The sequence below is a fragment of the Lissotriton helveticus genome, chromosome 10 (assembly GCF_964261635.1).
Source record: "Lissotriton helveticus chromosome 10, aLisHel1.1, whole genome shotgun sequence".
In the NCBI taxonomy this organism is placed as follows: Eukaryota; Metazoa; Chordata; class Amphibia; order Caudata; family Salamandridae; genus Lissotriton; species Lissotriton helveticus.
The window spans coordinates 303,624,610-303,643,080 of NC_136071.1; the positions used below are offsets into that span (position 1 = coordinate 303,624,610).

The 18,471-nt window shown below is 41.7% G+C and overlaps 2 protein-coding genes across 2 annotated transcripts; both read right to left on the reverse strand.

The window, feature by feature from the left end:
- Window positions 1–412: 412 nt before the first annotated feature.
- LOC144785171 (G2/M phase-specific E3 ubiquitin-protein ligase-like) lies at window positions 413–9,581 on the reverse strand. The gene is made up of 4 exons (XM_078664233.1): window positions 9,362–9,581; window positions 5,776–5,957; window positions 4,650–4,822; window positions 413–635 (listed from the first exon to the last, which is right to left on the reverse strand). Exons 1-4 carry the CDS (start codon window positions 9,510–9,512, stop codon window positions 413–415), a joined length of 729 nt encoding a protein of 242 aa, XP_078520359.1. The 5' UTR covers window positions 9,513–9,581.
- Window positions 9,582–9,602: 21 nt separating this feature from the next.
- On the reverse strand, window positions 9,603–17,333 carry LOC144784002 (uncharacterized). Its single transcript, XM_078662714.1, has 5 exons — window positions 17,191–17,333; window positions 12,826–12,985; window positions 11,401–11,621; window positions 9,762–9,863; window positions 9,603–9,675 (listed from the first exon to the last, which is right to left on the reverse strand). Exons 2-5 carry the CDS (start codon window positions 12,970–12,972, stop codon window positions 9,603–9,605), a joined length of 543 nt encoding a protein of 180 aa, XP_078518840.1. The 5' UTR covers window positions 12,973–12,985; window positions 17,191–17,333.
- Between the last annotated feature and the right edge of the window lie 1,138 nt (window positions 17,334–18,471).

Here is an 18,471-nt window from a genome sequence, read left to right on the forward strand (position 1 = left end):
TTTACTCTGTCAGAGACCCACACAGCAGACCCAACCATGCTCTATATTGATTTGTATTACTTTTCCTTGATGCAGTACATGAAGCATCATTCTAATGGGGTAGCTAACATTTTACTGCCAGGACACTACAATTAAGCTTGAACAACATTAATAATAGACATATTATACAAAATGAAGATTGAAATAAAGCAGGTATAGACTTTACAATTTTGGATGCATTATCCTTTTGTTCTTATTATAGATTTTACTCTGTACCAATAAAACGGGTTGGTCTGTTCCTCCTTAACTCTCTTTCTCTACAATATCTTTCGGAAGTCTTTGACACGCATGTTTGCCATAATAGGCTGGTTTAAATTATAGTTTCAACAGATGTGTCTCATCAATAGTTGAGCTGTAACATAATGAAAGAATTTCACTTGCCTTCACTATCTTGGAGGTAATCTCTCCAGTAACCAATGATATGTTCTTCCTGTAACCGGTGGTTACTGCCAAATGAACTGAATTGAATGTTAAACATTCCATTTATGATATCAGTGGTGATTGCGTGTTCCACCCAAATGAATGCCTCTTCAAAAAGTTGTTTATGAATTTCCATGGCCTGAAGTACTCCCAGAGTTTTTAACCCCTCCTTTAATCTGCAATAAAGAATACCTAATCATAAATAGTCAAACTATTGGTCAAATTATAATGTAAAAGTTATTATAAAATTAAGGTATGTCTATGACACATCTAAAAATCCTTCAGTGCCCTATGTTCGAGCTTCAGTCTAAATGGAAATATTTGAAGCTAGCTGTTGGAGACCACTGACAAAGGCAAATTCTCTTTCTCCTGTGGTCTTGTGATGATTTCCTAGCAGCAAAGTAGCACATGACCTGCAACTTTTAAAAAAAAAAGTAACCAAACCCAGCATGCACATTAGTAGAGGACAAACTGTTGATTTTCAGATCTTTTTGGCAGCAATTTTCGACTTCAAACTGTGGACCCTTTGGAGTGTGTGAATAGGACCTTAGAAACTGTGCTTGGACTTTTAGCAAGGCCTGGCCAACCCTGCATAATACATTGTTATTTTATGCATTAGATGAAAAGACCACCTGGTTTTCAGTCGTAAAATGTTGAATCATCTTATATTGATTCAGTATTTTTGAAGTGACGCCTACAATACACTCCTTCCAAATATCAAATTGTATGTAGGCACAAACCCATTTTTGAAATTTTTATAGACTGTTTTAATGCCTGGCCTTCGTTCTGCTGACAAGTGATAGTTAGTCACCCTGTCTACTGCTGGAAGGAGGACAAGTAGAAAATACCTCAGATGCAGGCTGCCTATGTCCGACCCTGGTAAGATGGCGCCCTGTGGCTGAGTAATGTAGAGGGCTCTCTGAGGCAGTCTGCAGGGGAGAGCCTGTTGATCATTAAAGGCGCTTGGTGGATTGAGGGGACAGATATTTAGCATGGCTGGGATCAGCAGTGACCCGAATTGGCTGAGCAAAGATATTGTGATGAGGCAAGGCAGCATGGCACAGTGATTGCCCTGAATTAAATCTACAAATGTGTGCCTGCCTGATTGTCCCCTGTAAACAGAACGTACACATTTTAATGAGGATATCAGCTTCTGGTGCTGGAGCAAGAGTTTCCCCGTAAACACAAGTGCAGACTGGGGTCCGTTTTGTACACTGAACTCCCTGAGATTGCCGGACCGACAGGGGATAGCTAATCAGTGGAGAGTTAACACAGCGGTATTTGAATATAGAACCTCTTGCAAATAAGGAGCTTAAATTGCACAAGGCCCCTGGGCCAACTGCATTACAAGTGATTTCTTTAAGACACACCCACCGGTGTTGGTACCAGACTTCACAACCTTATTTAATAGTAACCCGCAAAATAGCAAACTTTCAATAACGAGTGAAGCCCTACTTACAGTAACACCTAAACCAAAGAAATCTCACCAGCTCTGCTTCCTACAGACCGACACCCTTGTTAAATCTTGATGTTAAATTTTGCTCTGGAATTCCAGCAGTAAAGCTGAATAGATCTGTTTCACAGCACAGTCAGGATTTGTCTAATTAAGAGACATATGATAACAGCTGGTGGAAAAGGTCAACATAAATAAGATCCTGGTCATATAGTGGCCTTGGACACGAGAAAGCTTTCGACTGGGTGGGCTGGGTCTTCCTCATGAGGACTATAGAGAGGTTTGATCACAGATTTATAGCATTGGTTTGGCTGAATTGCAATAATCCTATGTCCCAAATCCTAGTGAATTGCAGAAGAAAGAGAGGGTACCAATGGGTCGAGACAAGGAAGGGCTACCCACTCTCACTGCTTCTTTATGCTCCAAGCATAGAACCCTGTGAAGCACATTAGGGCCGACAAGGAGGTCGGAAGCATAACCTTTGGGCAGGAGATTCATAAAGCATTCTTGTTCGCTGATGATGTCCTCTAATCATTTACTGATCCCTCAAGATTTTCCCCTTGAATTCAACACCTTCTTACTCGCTTTGAGGGAGTATAAGGCTTCATTGTAAACACAGCAAAGTCAAGCATTTTCAGGCTTACAGTATCTTGGGGCAAGGTTGAGTAACTAGCACTAAACACCCAGTACCAATGGACAAATAAGGCAGGCACATACCTGGGTGTTATATTAACTCCTAAGATTGAGGACCTTTACAAAGCTAACTTTCCACCACTTCTTCAGGTTATATGAGAGGACTGTCGGAGGTGGTCCTCTCTGTACCTATCTTCATTGTGGAGGCTCAATTCCATTAAGATAAACTTAGTTCCTCTAGTTCTCTATCTTTTCGAGGCACATGCTATAATGGTCTACAGGAAACTGTTGGCATCCCTTAATCAGTTGAACAGTTGTTTTATTGGGCAGGCAGAGAGGGCTACACTCTCTGATAAACAGGCATAAATATACATGACTACCAAACCATGGGGGGCGACTTGCCCTACCCGGACTTGCCCTTATACCACAGAGTAGCCCAAATGAGTCCGATAGTAAAGTGGTTGCTCTGACAAACACAGATGCAGAGAAGCATTGGCCACATATGGAAAGGGTGGTGATAGGATGCTACATTTGGGACCTATTCCGGAAGTCAAAATCTGAATGCATACTTAAGCAACCCCCACAAAGGCAACTTTCATAGTCTAGACATGGTTATTAAGAAATCTGCATTGACATCATTCCCCTCTCCACCCACGCCATTGATTTGAATACATCATTTAAACCTGCAATAGATCCAGGTCCCATTATTAACCTGTAGGAGGAAGGAGCTGCCATACTATCTGTTAGGTTTCAGGGAAAATAGATACTTTTACTGTTGGAGCCTGCAATAGTAAATTTCTTGTAAATGTATAAGATGCACTCAATGATCTAATTGGTCTCTCCAACCCTGAACAAATAAGCAGCTTCCAGAGATTTAAAGATCTCCTTTCAGTTGAGATGTTTGTGCAGGAGGGCCTAGGGTTAGGTTCACCTTTCTAAATAATATGCTACTCACCTCGGTCCCAACTCATACTCTGCAAGAATTTTAAGATAACATTGAGGGCCTTAGTTAGATGGTACTGCACCGGTTTACGCAATGGTGCAATTCCCCAAAAATCTTGCACACGCTAGCAGGAAGGAAAGCTCATTATCAGGTGATATTTGATTGAGATCTTTATCCTACTCAGTTTGAAAAATAGGGCAACACTCTTTGTTGGCAGTTTGTGGATTATTATGAGGCTTTAAACACATATGGTGGTAAAGTACTCATGTCCCCCTTTTCTGGAAATCATTACAGAATTTAAAGTGATACTTGGATATACCAGATCTTGCTTTGTTGGGACTATGCTGTAACTTGTTAAAATATCAAACAATTGCTTATCAATTGAATATGTGGAATAGTTTGGGGTCAGATAAAACAAGGCGACGGATCGGAATGAAGTTGACCCTCCACCAGTGTTAATGTGATATCTCAGACTATTCGGACAACTGTGAGACTGTTCAATGTCCTGGTGGATACATTTAGAAACGTTTAGGAAATGTGTGGCCTGCTAATCAAGTTTTTATTCACAGGGCTGCCATTACTTTTCTATCCCATACACATGCAAGCCCTGAATCTGTTAAATTTTTAGAACTCCTTTTGGGATGCCAAGACTTGAATATGAGAAGTCCAATACCTCTGATGCTCTGCTTTGTATGCTGATGCCCATTGTGACTATGAAAAGAACGTAGTTGTTGCATAATTTTTTTTGTAATTTCTATTAGGGGAAGTTGGGGAGGTGGGAAGGCCTTTCTTTTTTTATTTCTTACTGTTTGTTTTCTTTATTTTGATTTGTGCTGCGTGGGCTGAACATATGGGATTGTTCGGATTCCTGTAATTTTGGTTAGCCTCCTATTTGTGCCCTCTGGAGGAAGGACTGCACAAGTTGTATTGTAAAATGCCAATAAAAAACTGAAACAAAGTAAATGTAAAATATATTTGAAACCCATGATGTGCTTGATTTCACAATCTGTGTTTGGGACATTTCTGACAGTGTGAATATGTATAATGCCATTAGGATGGACAGTGATTTATGGTAATTACTTTTTAAAAATGGACATGCATGTATTGCAAAGTCAAAATGATATTGTTTTATAATGCATATACATATAAATATCACAGTACCTAACTAGTGAAGGAACAGTCCTCCCCACAATGTACCAATTGATGATATCTTCCAATAGTTCTTTTTTGTCATTCAGAGATTTTAATGGACGGAAGCAACCTGCCACACTTAGAATTGTGCTGTGTTTTTGAATCAATCCTTGAAGAGTTTCAAGAGACGAAGCATCCTCAATCTATGGAAAAATTAAGATTGTTATATTTTGATTAAATAGTAACAAAAAATATGGCCATCTGCTAAATAAACATATTTGTTCAGTAAGTTGAATGTTTACAAAAGTTTAACAGTCAATGGACTAAAACAGTATCAACTGCTACTGTAGTTAATGCTACTGTAGTTTTACACTAGCTACACTCTCTCGCTGAATGGAACACCAACTGGGAAAGAGTGCATGAGAATTACACAAAGATAACTAGCACAATGGCCTAATGTACCTGAATGTGTTTGGCAGTAGGTTTTCTTTTAGTTCAATTGCAAAATTCCACACTGAGTGTATTAATCCAGAATACAGATATATAGGTCCTCTCCTATATCACATTGTTTGCAGAAACATGGTCAGGAAGGCCCCTTCTATTATGTTATTAGTCAGTGTTGAAAACTGTAGCAATTCCAGGGAAGTCTCATGGGGCAACTGCAAGTGATAGATGGTATGACTCTAGTTATGTGCCTGAAACTTTGTCTTCTTGTAATGTGAAGACTCTGACATATCAAGAACATATCACATACTTTTCATTTGGTGGTATCACCAAGAAATATAGATCAACATCGGGTTAACAGTAGGACGTTCTTGATTGATCACTAATGCAAGAATGTGGATTTGTGTATGGCAGTTGAGAGAGTAGCAAATATGTAGAGATTGCTCTGGAAACTTTAAAAAAGTGTGGAGGACCGGGAATAGACATTCAGGATTGACCCAATTCCAAATAGATGAGTGTCATTTCTTTTCATATTCGTTTATAGTACATATGGCAATTATACATGAATCTAAGGTACATGAATAACTATTACCACAAAATTAAACGCACATGATTTGCATGATTTTGACTAATAGACCCACAACTATGTGAAAACAAAATAATAAAATTGATAAAGATTCATCAGCACAAATGTTTACTATCTATTGCTTACCTCTTGCAACATGTCTCGTGTATCCGGATCTACCACATCTACCAAACTGCAATTCGCATTTTTTGCATCAGAAACTAAACATTGATACAAAACAGGCGACACAAAATTTGGAGCAGTCCCCCCGTGAACTAGGGAAACGGCCAGGGCTTGCCCAGCATGGTAATAGTCATCATTTCGCATACCTTAAACAAGAAGAAATAAATTAAATGTATTGCGTTCTGCAAATCCATAAAACATTTATTATATATCTCTGAAACTAAATTTATTGCATAAAATCTAGAAAACATTATCCAAGAATCCACAGCCTGATTCACGAAGGTACACGTGCAGTAAAGTCAAGCATTCAGAGTTTCAGCATTTGGGGTGGAGCATTCACACACGGGGCTTAATCATTGTACTTGGGACATAGTCTCCGTACTCGGTGCAGAATCTCCACACTGCAGTTCAAGACACTCGACTCACAACAGTAACTTTATAAATCAGGACCCCAGTTCAAGACTCCGCACTCTTAACAGTAACTTTATAAATCAGGACCCTAATAAATTTTTGAGAGAACAAGAGTTTTAGACGGATGGCCTGATTACAAGTTTACCTGTTACTTTAGGCACCTGATAAATAATTTTACCATAGGGTACATTAAATATTGGTTGTGATAAATAACACTTAATACTAGTTTGTGGAGAATAGCATGCAGATCTTGGTATTTAAAACACCAAAATATGCATGATACAGTAAATACCCTGTTTTTCTCTCCCATTATCTTTCGACAGGTTTTGCATGCTAAAATTTTACGACGATTGAGTTATTTTTTATATCCAGTAATGATCAAATGCAAGATCCTGAAGAAAGACCGCTCCACCCGCCCCACTCGCCAGCATCCACAAAAGCTCCCTCTGCATGACAACCACTGACTCAGACGATGCCTCGCCCACATGGAACACATCCACTTCCAGACCAACCCCAAAATGACCCTCAGCGGAACCGTCACCTACAGACTGCCTGGCCCCATGTTCCATTCACCAATGTCATTGCTAACCCCATCACATCACACGCACTCGCCTCCACAGACTACATACTACTTGGAGAACTAAACTTCCACCTGAATAACCACCACAACCCCAACACCACCGCCCTCCTAGAGAACCTCAGCAACATAGGACTGCAGCAACTTATCTCTGCCCCCACTCACACAACAGGACACACACTTGACCCTGTTTTCGCAGGAGGAAATAGCATCTTCCTCTGTCACATCATGGAACTGCTCTGGGCTGACCACCATTGCATCCACTTCTCCTTTAGAAAACGCACCACACACAAGCACACACGTCGCCTCCCATGCACAATCTGGAACAAAATCTCAGAAGAACACATCACCAACGCCTTCACCTGCACTCCAGCCCTAACTACGAACAGATGCCAACACTGTGGCAAGCAACCTCCACCAATTGATCGTCAACTGAACCAACACACTCGCTCCCCTCCAGAAGACTACAAGACGGCACAACAAGAAAGCACTCCAAGAATCCAAGCATGCCTGCTGTCGACTGGAAAAGGCATGGAGAAACAGCAAAACTCCGGAAACACGCATCCCCTACAAAACAGCCACCACGGCATACCACCAACTCATCAAATCCACAAATAAGAATTTCCTCAAAGACAGAATACTCTCCAACACCCACAACTCCAAGGACCTCTTCTCCATCATACAGGAATTTGACAAACCCAACAGCGAAACAGACGCCCTTCACTCCCAAGACCTCTGCAAAAGACTCAGCTCCTTCTTTCATCTCAAGATCAAGACGTTCTATTACAACTTGGACAACCAAGACCTCTGCACTGCCTCAACCCCCACCCCAGCAATGTCACCCAACAGACCCCTGCCCGCCACACATCTTACACAGGGCTGCCACAGCCATCGAATACGAGCTACGTTGAACCATCAACTGCTCCATTGTGTCCGTCACATTCCCCGACAACTGGAAGCGCACCTAAGTCAACCCCCTCCAAATTAAATCCTCGCAGACCCGGGGGACCACAAGAACTTCAGGCCCATCTTGCTGCTTCCTTTCGCAGCCAAGGTCATCGGAAAGGCCATCAGCACCCAGCTAACATACTTCATTTAAGCCAACAACATCCTAGACATCTCCCATTCTGGATTCTGCAGCAACCACAGCACCAAGACCACCCTCCTCGCCGCCACAGATGATATCCGCGCACTCCTTGACCAAGGCCAAACAGAAGCCCTCATCCTCCTGGACCTATCAGCAGCCTTCGACTCTGTCTCCCACTGCACACTAACCACCAGACTCCACGACGCCAGCATCCAAGGAAAAGCCTTAGACTGGATCCGCTCATTCCTCATGGACAGAACACAGAGAATAAGACTTCTCTCTTTCCTATCACCACCAACAGAGACCAGATGCGGAGTACCTCAAGGATCCGGCCTCAGCCCCACCATGTTCAAAGTCTACATGGCGCCCCTCGCAGGCATCATCCGGAACCATGGGTTCAACATCGTCCCTCTACGCATTCGACACCCAACCCATTCTCTCCCTCACCAATGAACCCGACATCACCAGGCACAACTTCCAATAAGGGATGAAAGCTGGCAAAGTTAAATTCCTTGGAGGATGATTGTTGGGGACATGAATTATTAACCCAGATTAAATGTCTCCACCTCGTGCTTATATATGTACTACCTGTTTAAAAGGTAAAACTCATTCCTGCCCAAAGAGATTCACAACAGGGTGTTTAACCAGGAATATAATATTACATACCATTTTTGGACCTTCCAGATGTTTCTTTCTTTTAGCTGCAACATATTCCGAACTTTACCATAAGTAAGGTGCTGTACCCAAAAAGTTCTGCTTTCTCAAACCTCCTAGAAGATATCTTGATGGGCTCCAGTGGAGGAAAGTGTCTATCCTGAGAACTTGTTTTTTAAGATCTGCATCTACAATGGACTGGAATTTCTATGCACAACAAAAACTCCTACCTTTATGACCCGACCAGTGTCTCAAGTCCCATGTATCAAACTAATTCACGCAGTGGGTTATTGCCTTTGATATATGGGCCTATGTTTCCAAATATGCAGGATGCATCTGTACAGTTTGGGTGATTAACTCATACACACTGCTGCACCAGAGCATCAACTAAGATTACCTAATGCAGAATCTCTAAAGTTAGCCATTATTTGAAGTACTTGTCAGAGGAATTTTCTCTCAATTGATAACAGTAACTACTGCAGGAAAACCTTAGCCCCTCATTTAATACAAAGCAAACATAAAATATATAATGGAGTACATGCTAGCAAGGTTGTTTTACAGGCTGCAAGGGATATATTCAGTGGGTGGAATTGAAATCAGTCTGCTCTTGCTGCATAAATGAATAGTATAGTTCAGTATTCCTTTCACTATTCCCCTTTTAGTAAAAATTCTTTGAGAATGCCTGATCAGTGGTATCAAACAAACTTTGAAGTCAGTAAGTAATATATTATAAACATTATTTCCACTTTAATTAATTATTCTTTCCCTCCTCTAGAATTTGCGCAGTTTAGAAAGATTGGAATATAATAAATGTAAGGTACCTTGGGCATCACAACTGAGTGTCTTCCTGTTTTCGGGTCCCTCAAAGAGTTTGGTGTGCTGTAAATGATGCATTAACAATCGCAAAAATTCCCGTGTTGGGCCGCCAAAATCAACAGCTCCTTCAGAGTTACCGGAGGAATCAGTAAACATAACAGATATACGGTTGGTTGCTTTATAGGTTTTGCGAAGGAAGGCACGACGTGCTCCATCCCAAATGTTTCGACGATTTATGTTGAACTTTCATGTCTTTTCAGAGTCAATTTGTAAAGCAAGGTTTGATAGTAGATCCTTCAACGTTATATCATCGCTCTCACTGAAATACAGGAAATAAAGCTAAGCTATCAAATGTATTAGTTAAAAATTAAACTTCTAAATCCGAATTAAAACTTATAAAATGACCTTTCGTGCGCCTCATTTTGTTCAGCAATATCGATATTTGAGGTATCAAACTCTTCATCGTCAGGAATGTGCACATTATCAACCAACAGTTCAGTGTAACATCTAAAACAGTAAGAATATTGTCAACTATTACTATGTTAAAAAAACAATCAAAGTATCATCCTATGCCTTCCTGTTACAAGTCAACTTTATACATGACTTATAGGGCTACATGTATGAAAGTTAGAAATAGCCATTTCCTAATTGCGATACCCTGTGAATCACAATTAGGAAATCGCTATTCATAATGTATGGACGTCTTTTGAGTTTAATTACTGATTTGTAGTGGGTTGAGGTAGGTCAGAATTTGCAACCCATTAGGAATCATAGCCATCACAGGGATGGTGGCCTGCTGGGGTCAGCAGACAACCATGTCTGTGATTGCATTTAAATAAGGAAACTATTGTTTTTTTCTAAATGCAGACCATTTTCCTTAAAGGAAACCATGATGAGTCTAAAAAAGAAATAAATTAAACTTGATAGTTTCAGTTTTTAAGAGCAGGCCAGTGGCCCCTTGAATATTTGTCAACCATTCTCAGAGGTGAAGTCGTCTCTTGGGGACCTCTTCCCATTTGTGAATGGGTTAGCAATTGGTGGTAAATTGATAATGTTTTTGCCACTGTATTTCAGTCGCAAAACATTGGTACATACCATTCCAATTTTGTGTTAGGAAGGGATGCCCTCCTCGTGCCCTTCCTAATACAGAATCACAGAACCCAAATTGAGATTCCATAAAAGCGTTTTTGCGGACGCAAATGGCCTGATGCTGTGAATAGGGACGTTTGCGACTACATGTACATGTTCCTAGGTTTGGATTACTAACGTTTTACCAAATTAAGCAACAATCATCACTAGAGAACTCATCATGTAACCAACCTGAATATGTTTAATGATTAATTATGCTTAATTGTGTAAGCCAATTACTTTAAAATTGTAGAAATCGCCAGTCTTGTTTTTGCCCTACACATTTATTTAGCATAGAAGTGCAGATTACAATTTCACCATCAATGCATTTTAATAGACAGAAGATGGGTTAGTGGTAGCATATAGTTAAGATCCATACAATATGTAAAACAAGAACAAACTACTAGCGCCATGCCACACACCAAGGGTGTTATAGTTCGGAAGTACATGCCTGTGGTACTCCATATTGACTACTAGGCCCCTAGACATTTGGATTTACATCTTTTAAATTAAGAATGTTGTCATTCTGTCGGCATGCTAAGATGCCATGGCCACCATACTACATTATGCCACACAACTACTGCTTGGGATTGTACATTTTACATTGTTGTATTCCTGCATCATTTAAGTGACTGCTGACATACCATTACCTGCCTTGATATACTGACTATTTTTTCTTTAAAAGTATTTGACCACTTCAGATGCATTGTACATTAACTGCATGATCCAATAGCCTTACATCACGGGAAAGAGCTGGGAAAAAAGTTCTTCATGGTCCTGCATTACTGGGCTGGTCATGACAAAACTTGCAAGAGAATAGCTTTTTTATGATAGCCAAATACTTTCGAAATGATATAACAATATTGAAAAACCAAGTAAATCTCAAATTGAGTATCTGGGTTGAGAAAAGCAGTACCGATAATGGTCATCAAATCCATCGCTAATGAGAGTGGGAGAGGGCGATATCTGAAATGTATGTTCTTCTGTCGTGTTAGCAGAAATTGGATTTGCTGTAATGTTGCCGATTTTCAATGGATCTGAACTACTCAGGTATTCTGTTTCAGCAAAATTATTGCTTAAAGGTTCTTCACTTTCCAGCCACATCACCATGTCCATTTTTTCCTCTATGCCTTTATCCTATAAAAACATAAATGGCACATCACATGAATCTTGGTGAAGATATACAAGAAATGTTAGTAATCAAACAATTTACAAATAGCCAGTGTGTAGTAACCAGGCATGAACAACTCCTTCAGGGCAGCACCTCACAACCATTTCCATTGTTTACCGGCAGCTGACCATACACAAATCCTACTCCTATAAGGTGGTTTAAACTGTCTACCAGATCATCCACAGCACAACTCTATAATTTTCAAATGTAAATTCCGACATTACATATGTAATAGAACACTCAGCTCAAGGCACTTTCCATTTACTGACCATCTTGTACTTACTGGAGACTTGAAAAAATGAGACCACTTCTTTTCTTCACACATAATATATGAAACATAGTCAAATGTAATTTAGGAAGGCAATAATAACCAGACTATTCTGAAACAGATCCCATCCTTTCATTTAAAGTAAAGCCAGCATACCTGCATTCCAAGTAGAATCTGACCCACTCACAAGATATTAGGCATGAACACAGGCAAATGTATTTCTCACTATTCTTTTCTGACCTCCCTGTAAGAGCAACTTCAGAATCAGCATAAGATGGTAAGAATACTTCTCTACAAAGCTCTTGCCATACAGGCTACTAACCTAACCCTTTTGTAGATTTCTGTATTTTACTAAATAACCATACTTGTGTCTATGCGCATTTGTATTTCATTCAACCCTAACTCCATGACTTTGGTCAAATTCCTCTCTGCATCTTATACACACACACACATAAATTAACTCAATCACACACTCTGTATAAGCAATCAATTGTTCACATTTGTTGGCAGTCTCTCCATATAGAGTAAGAGAGAACCGCATAGGATGGTGATCCTAGCTATATGAATATAGTTAAATATTGGACTGTGCTGTTTAATGCCCAAATTAAAACAAAGTGGATCATATTGAATTATGTTATAAAGTAAAGTTGTATACTCCGTCCTAAATAAGTGATGTTCCTCTTTTTTGTTTACGGTAACAACATAGTACAGTATTTTACTTCCTGATTTAGATAGATATTGCTACGCTATAAAAATATTTTTCTAACTAACTGCACTAGAAAGAACATACAACATAACATTTTTTATGGGAATATGGAAATGCATTCACATTTATTAATAGATATGTTTCCTATACCTTTCAATAGAAACCATAGAGCATACTTTATGCAAGTATTACTTACAGACACCTGTGAATCAGGATGTTGAAGAATTTGCCTTGATGGTTGTAAATAGACTGATTTCTGTTTGAAGAGTTTTGAAATTATAAGACCTGACAGACTCTGTTTGTCCATTAGCAATGGCTGCACTAATTTGTTATGGCATGGCATCAGAAGTTTTATGCTATAAAACAAAAAGTGGAGTGTTAGTTTACCTACACATGAACATTGAAATTATACATTTAAACATATCTCAAAATATCAAAAATGCTAGATCTGTATCACTCAGAATATCATCCATGAAGGGAGAAGTAAACCTGTTCGTCAACAAGCTGACCAACTTTTAGCAATGCTGACAATCTGTTATACCTGTCAGCCTTTGAGTGGTCTTCCCCCATACATTTTGCTTCTTAACATCCACTTTTTAATGATTGTTTGTGTTGGACTTAGGACTCTGACCACTGCTAAAGTGTGCCTGTGCTTCTGCCATAAACCTGGTTTATCCACAATTGGTATATTTAATTTACTTGTAGGTGCATTATAAAATGGTATTCTATATACCCAGGGCCTGTAAATTTAATGCTACTAGTGGGCTTATAGCACTGATTGTGCAACCCACTCAAGTAGCCTATGAGACCTGTCTTAGGCCTGCCACTGCAGGGCTTGTGTGTGCAGTTTACTGCCACTCTGACTTGGCATTTAAAATCCAAGCCTTAAATAACCCTTTTATTACAAATTTGTCACCCCTAAGATAGGCCCTAGGTAGCCCATAGACCTGTAACAAAACTCTGTCAGAATCACTGCCGTGAGGCTTCAAGGACTGTCACTGTTCTGGACTGCTGATCTTGAAAACCTGCTTTTTTGCTGTGCTGCCCTTCTGCCTGCTGCTCACTGGCCCTGCTGAGTGACAGCTGGACGCTGCCTTGCGATCAAAGTGTTCTCCAAGGGCTTATTTGATTTCCTCCTGTAAGAAATGGGGTGGCCACTTCTCCAGGGGGTAGCACGGAACCGAGCGGCAGGCCAAACTTCGGAGGACATGTGAAGCATCCACGCAGTACCCACATACGACTCACCAGGCACACCACAAAAGAGGCACGACACCAGCTTGAGTTGGAAAAATAACAAGTTCTCTATTGTCTCCAACCTGCAAGGGTAAACATAACATAGGCCGTAATCACAACAAGGCGCTAGCGAGCGCCAGGGTAGTATATACCCAGGGGGGATTATTTACAAGGTAATTGGGAACAAGGCTGAAACGGTAAATAAGTCCAACTTGTCCAGCTGAAATATAAAAAGGTTAGCACTTGGCATGTGACGTCAGCGACATCCATATGGGGGAAGAACACACTAGGCGTGGAAGCCCATTATACATAAAATCAAACATTAGGGGAGAGAACTCAGTAGGACCTGCATTGGCGTCTCCTGTTAAAAGAATATGAGTCACCCTGCATTAACATCCGGCAAGAACACCTGTAATAAAACAGCAAGGCTTGCTCATCAGCATGGGGTTTAACAAGGGGCCTGGAATAACACGTCAGGCCGGCATAGGGGCCCAGCAGGCCCAAACCTGTAAGAAAAGGCACAAGCACCTGCACGGTGGGCACGAAAGCATACAATCAACCATCAGGTGTAAAACATCAGTATACCTTGGCTTCAGTAACATTAGCCACAGGACACCCAATCATGGGCAGGGGGCGCAGGCCTTAATCCTTGGTAGTAGGCTGTAATTGCAAAATACAACATCAAGCATAAACCCCCATCAGGCATTATAACTTCAGCATAACCCCTGTAAGGAAAAACATCATGGCATCCCAGCATCTAATAACAGGCGGGTATAACCTTAGGACCATTCGAACGCCTTCGTAAGAGCCACAGGTCATGCAGAACCCCAGCGCTGTAGCCTTAGGGAAAAGACCTGGGGGGCAGAACTCATTAGCCCCCAACCTGCAATAAAAACATCAGGCAGGACATTGGCATCAATAACATTAGCAACAGGGGGTACCCCTAAGATAGACCCGGCCCACATTTAACCTGGGGCATGAATCCTTAGCATGAGCAGGTAACTTTCAGTAGGCAACCATATGCACCCCTATTCTTCTAGGCTCCCTTAGACATTTCCTTCACCAGGCTTCTGTAATAACTGGGGACCTCAGGGCAACCCATACAGCAGGGACTCTTCGCTCATGCATAGCGTCAGTCTAAGAGGGGCGACTCTCTTATCACGGGGCTAGCTCTACTTAGGTAAATCAGGCCTCCAATTCTCACTGGGGGGGTGTGGCCCAGTCTAGGGGTCTCCTGTGCACAAACAGGGCCTACCGGGCCCAGTCCCGGTTTCCAAAAAACAAGGGGGGGCGAGCACCGATAGTGTGCCCCGTTGCCCTCTCCAGCCCCCCACACAGTCTGATTAAGCCCCCACTCACCGGGCTCCTCTCGATGGCTCCTGCGGGGCTCAGTAGGTGCGGCAGGCGTCTTCAAGGGCTCTGGCTTCCCCTCTGAAGAGGCTCTCCTCGGGCACAGACCGGCGGAGCACACTTGCTGCTGGCTTGGGCACGCGGGGCTCTCCACTGCTCAGGAGAGCCCCGCCAACAGCAGCAGCCCCGCCGGTCTGTGCCCGAGGAGTGCCTCTTCAGAGGGGAAGAAAGAGCGCCTGAATATGCCTGCAGCACCTACTGAGCCCCGCAGGAGCCATCGAGAGGAGCCCCGTGAGATGCTTCACATGTCCTCCGAGGTTTGGCCTGCCGCTCGGTACCGTGCTACCCCCTGGAGAAGTGGCCACCCCATTTCTTACATTGGTGGCAGCGGTGGGATCGGCAACAATGAGGGGTAGACTCCCTTTTATTAATTATTTCAATTGCCGAAAGAGCGCCAAAACGCAGGGTAGGCTCCTGCAGCGCTATTCCCGGCCCTCAGCTCCTCTCCTCGGGCCACACAACTTCCAGGGCTCTGGGACTCAAAGGGCCAGCAGCACCTCAGGGCCACCACAGTCACAGGCCACAGCGCTCCAACATGTACCAGTTTCTCGGGGGAACAATCTTCCCCATACAGCACTTCACAGGCAGCCCCTCACAGCCCAGCGCTTCACAAGGGTAGTGCTGGGTAGGCACACATCGCAAGGGGGCGAACAGCTCCACAGCCAGCCCCAGGGGCACACTCCTCACCTCCTGGGGGGGGGGTTCCAGACTACAGCACTCCTCCCCTTCTGGGCGCTTCTTTCGCGCAGCGCTGGTGTGGTTCAAGGTCCCACACAGTGTCAGGGACCTAGGGGGGGGCCTCCTTCGTCAGGGGCCCGGGGGACAGCAGAGGGGGGGTTTGGGGGTGCAGGGCCCGCCCAGCTCACAGGCCCCAGTGGCGGTGACACCTCGCAGCAGGTCCCCTCACGTTCCTGTCCCAGCTCTGTGTGTCTCTGGTGGCGCGTCCCCTTCCTTATACCCTCCTTCCAGTCAGTGCCAGAACCTTCTAGAATGTTAGGGGCAAACTGGTCTAAACTGGCTCAAGGGAAGGGGTTGAGCACCCTGGGTGCCAGGCTTCCCTCCAAAAGCTAGGGGTGGCTGGGTAATATCTAGACCGCTGACCTACGGCAGTAAGGTGGCCAAACCCATGGCCATGGCATCCATTTTAAATACAGAACATTTCAGTCAGGTGCATTTCTAAAATGGGGGCTATTTCCTGCACACCATTTCGTGACATTACATTTTAAAACAGGGCGACTCTCACCTCTCATGGCCTATACAGTAATCGTTACCATGGGGAAGACATCCTAGACAAGGGGGTCAAAAGCAAAAATATTTTGGGGGAAACGGCCAAGTCCAACACCTCCTGTTGCTTATGACTCAGCGATATCAAAGTATATAAACTTGCTCCTGTGCCTGGTCCATTGGAAGTGGACCCAGATACTTGCTCCAGAGAAACAAACCATCCTTAGCTTGTATGAAGCTGAACCCAATGCATCGTACTTGTGACAGGAGTAGAAACAGCAGATCACATCAGAACCAATGCAACGCCTGTGCAAACTGATGTTCGGAACATCACACTAAAAAACAAAGCATCTCGTTGTACTCCTCCTTTTAAGAATATCACTCCATTAACTATTGTGATACGTGTAAAAAAACGATTTTTATTAATTGACACCTGCAGTTAGTTTCCTTGCCCTGTCTATCTGACTATTGACACTCATTATTTCTTAAATTTGTATGTATTCATAAGTTATTTTCCACACACATAACCAAAAATGTCTTAATACATTGAAAGTATATGGCTTTGATTTACAAAATAGATTAAATGCAAGACTGTTACCTAATTAAGTGGAAATAGATAACAATTCCATATACAACTTGCTGATATTTTAAAAATAGTATTGCATATAAATATGCGAAATAAAAATTGTCTTACTCAATATTGTCAATTTTGGGGCTAAAAGCCACATGGAGTTAGTCCTGCACCTCATGGTAAGTCCATAATTTGTTAAATTCAAATGTTGTGATGATATGTCCACTCTCATAAAGAAATTGCTTTGTTCCTTGCTTCACAACAATCTCATCGTGAGGACCAGATAAAATAATTACTTCCTTAGTGAATGTAGGAGGCCCACGAAAATGCCTGAAATGCGAAGTCATGTCCAGATGTTAATTATATATTTAGAAATTGAATATAATTCTACACTTTGTACTATGTCACATTTCAAGAACCAGATGATGTGAAGTACCAAGAAAAAACTCTCATTAGATCAGAAAAAAAAGAACATTTGATTGGCACAATGGTCCTGATAGATCAAAGCGTTCATAAAGCATAAAATAACAAGTTTAAGATCTTATTTTTAGAACTGTTACACCACCTCTAGCCCAATCAGGGTGCGTGTTTATTGAGTAAACCATTTTTAGGGAGTTCTTGGACTGTGCTCATCATTTCTTTCTCTCTCTATCTCTCTGTCTATCTATCTATCTATCGTGAGCATGGAATCTGGGCATTCCGAAACGCGTTGATCGTACTTTGCCTACTAGCCGCATGTTGAAGGAATGAAAAGTGTAAAAAGTAAGAGACACAAGAGTTTGTCCAGTCTTTATCTCTCCGGTGCAAGGGATTTTGAATTGATATATATATATTATATATACACTATCTGTGTGTGTGTACATATACATATATGTATATATATATATATATATATATATATATATATATTATATATACACTATCTGTGTGTGTGTACATATAAAATATATGTATGTATTAGTAAAAATAGGAAACCACAAATGCAAGTGTTTCTTTCAAATAAAGCAAAAAAATGCTGTACATTAACTATTGCATAGCACTCTATTGCATTTTTGGCAAATGTGCTCCTCTCCAGTAAGCTCTTTTGGTAAATCATCACTGACACAACAGGAAACTCTACATTTGGCAAGTGAGACATTCTGGGTCTGCGGAAGGAGAGCATCCACCACTCCAGTGGTTTGTAGGCCACACACCCAATTTAAAATGAAACTCATAGTGAAATTTATTAGAACAAAATTATTTTGGAGACAATGAAAGCAATGAAATAGTATATCATATGTAATCTAACCTACGAGTATATTTTGGCTGTTGCATCCTTTCACCATTCTGTCTTCCAAAGTTGCGTGTAAAGTGAAATATTGGCGATTGTGTCATAGAACTTTGCACACGTGTTTCTGACTGTTC

Excerpts from the sequence above, each read along its gene's own strand:
- LOC144784002 (XM_078662714.1), bottom strand. The coding sequence starts at position 12,972 with ATGCCATGCCATAACAAATTAGTGCAGCCATTGCTAATGGACAAACAG. Across the intron at positions 11,622-12,825 it reads ATCCTGATTCACAGGTGTCT|GATAAAGGCATAGAGGAAAA; the intron begins GTAAGTAATACT and ends ATGTTTTTATAG. Across the intron at positions 9,676-9,761 it reads CAAAATGAGGCGCACGAAAG|TGAGAGCGATGATATAACGT; the intron begins GTCATTTTATAA and ends CCTGTATTTCAG.
- LOC144785171 (XM_078664233.1), bottom strand. The coding sequence starts at position 9,512 with ATGTTTACTGATTCCTCCGGTAACTCTGAAGGAGCTGTTGATTTTGGC. Across the intron at positions 5,958-9,361 it reads ACTCAGTTGTGATGCCCAAG|GTATGCGAAATGATGACTAT; the intron begins GTACCTTACATT and ends TTCTTGTTTAAG. Across the intron at positions 4,823-5,775 it reads CACGAGACATGTTGCAAGAG|ATTGAGGATGCTTCGTCTCT; the intron begins GTAAGCAATAGA and ends ATTTTTCCATAG.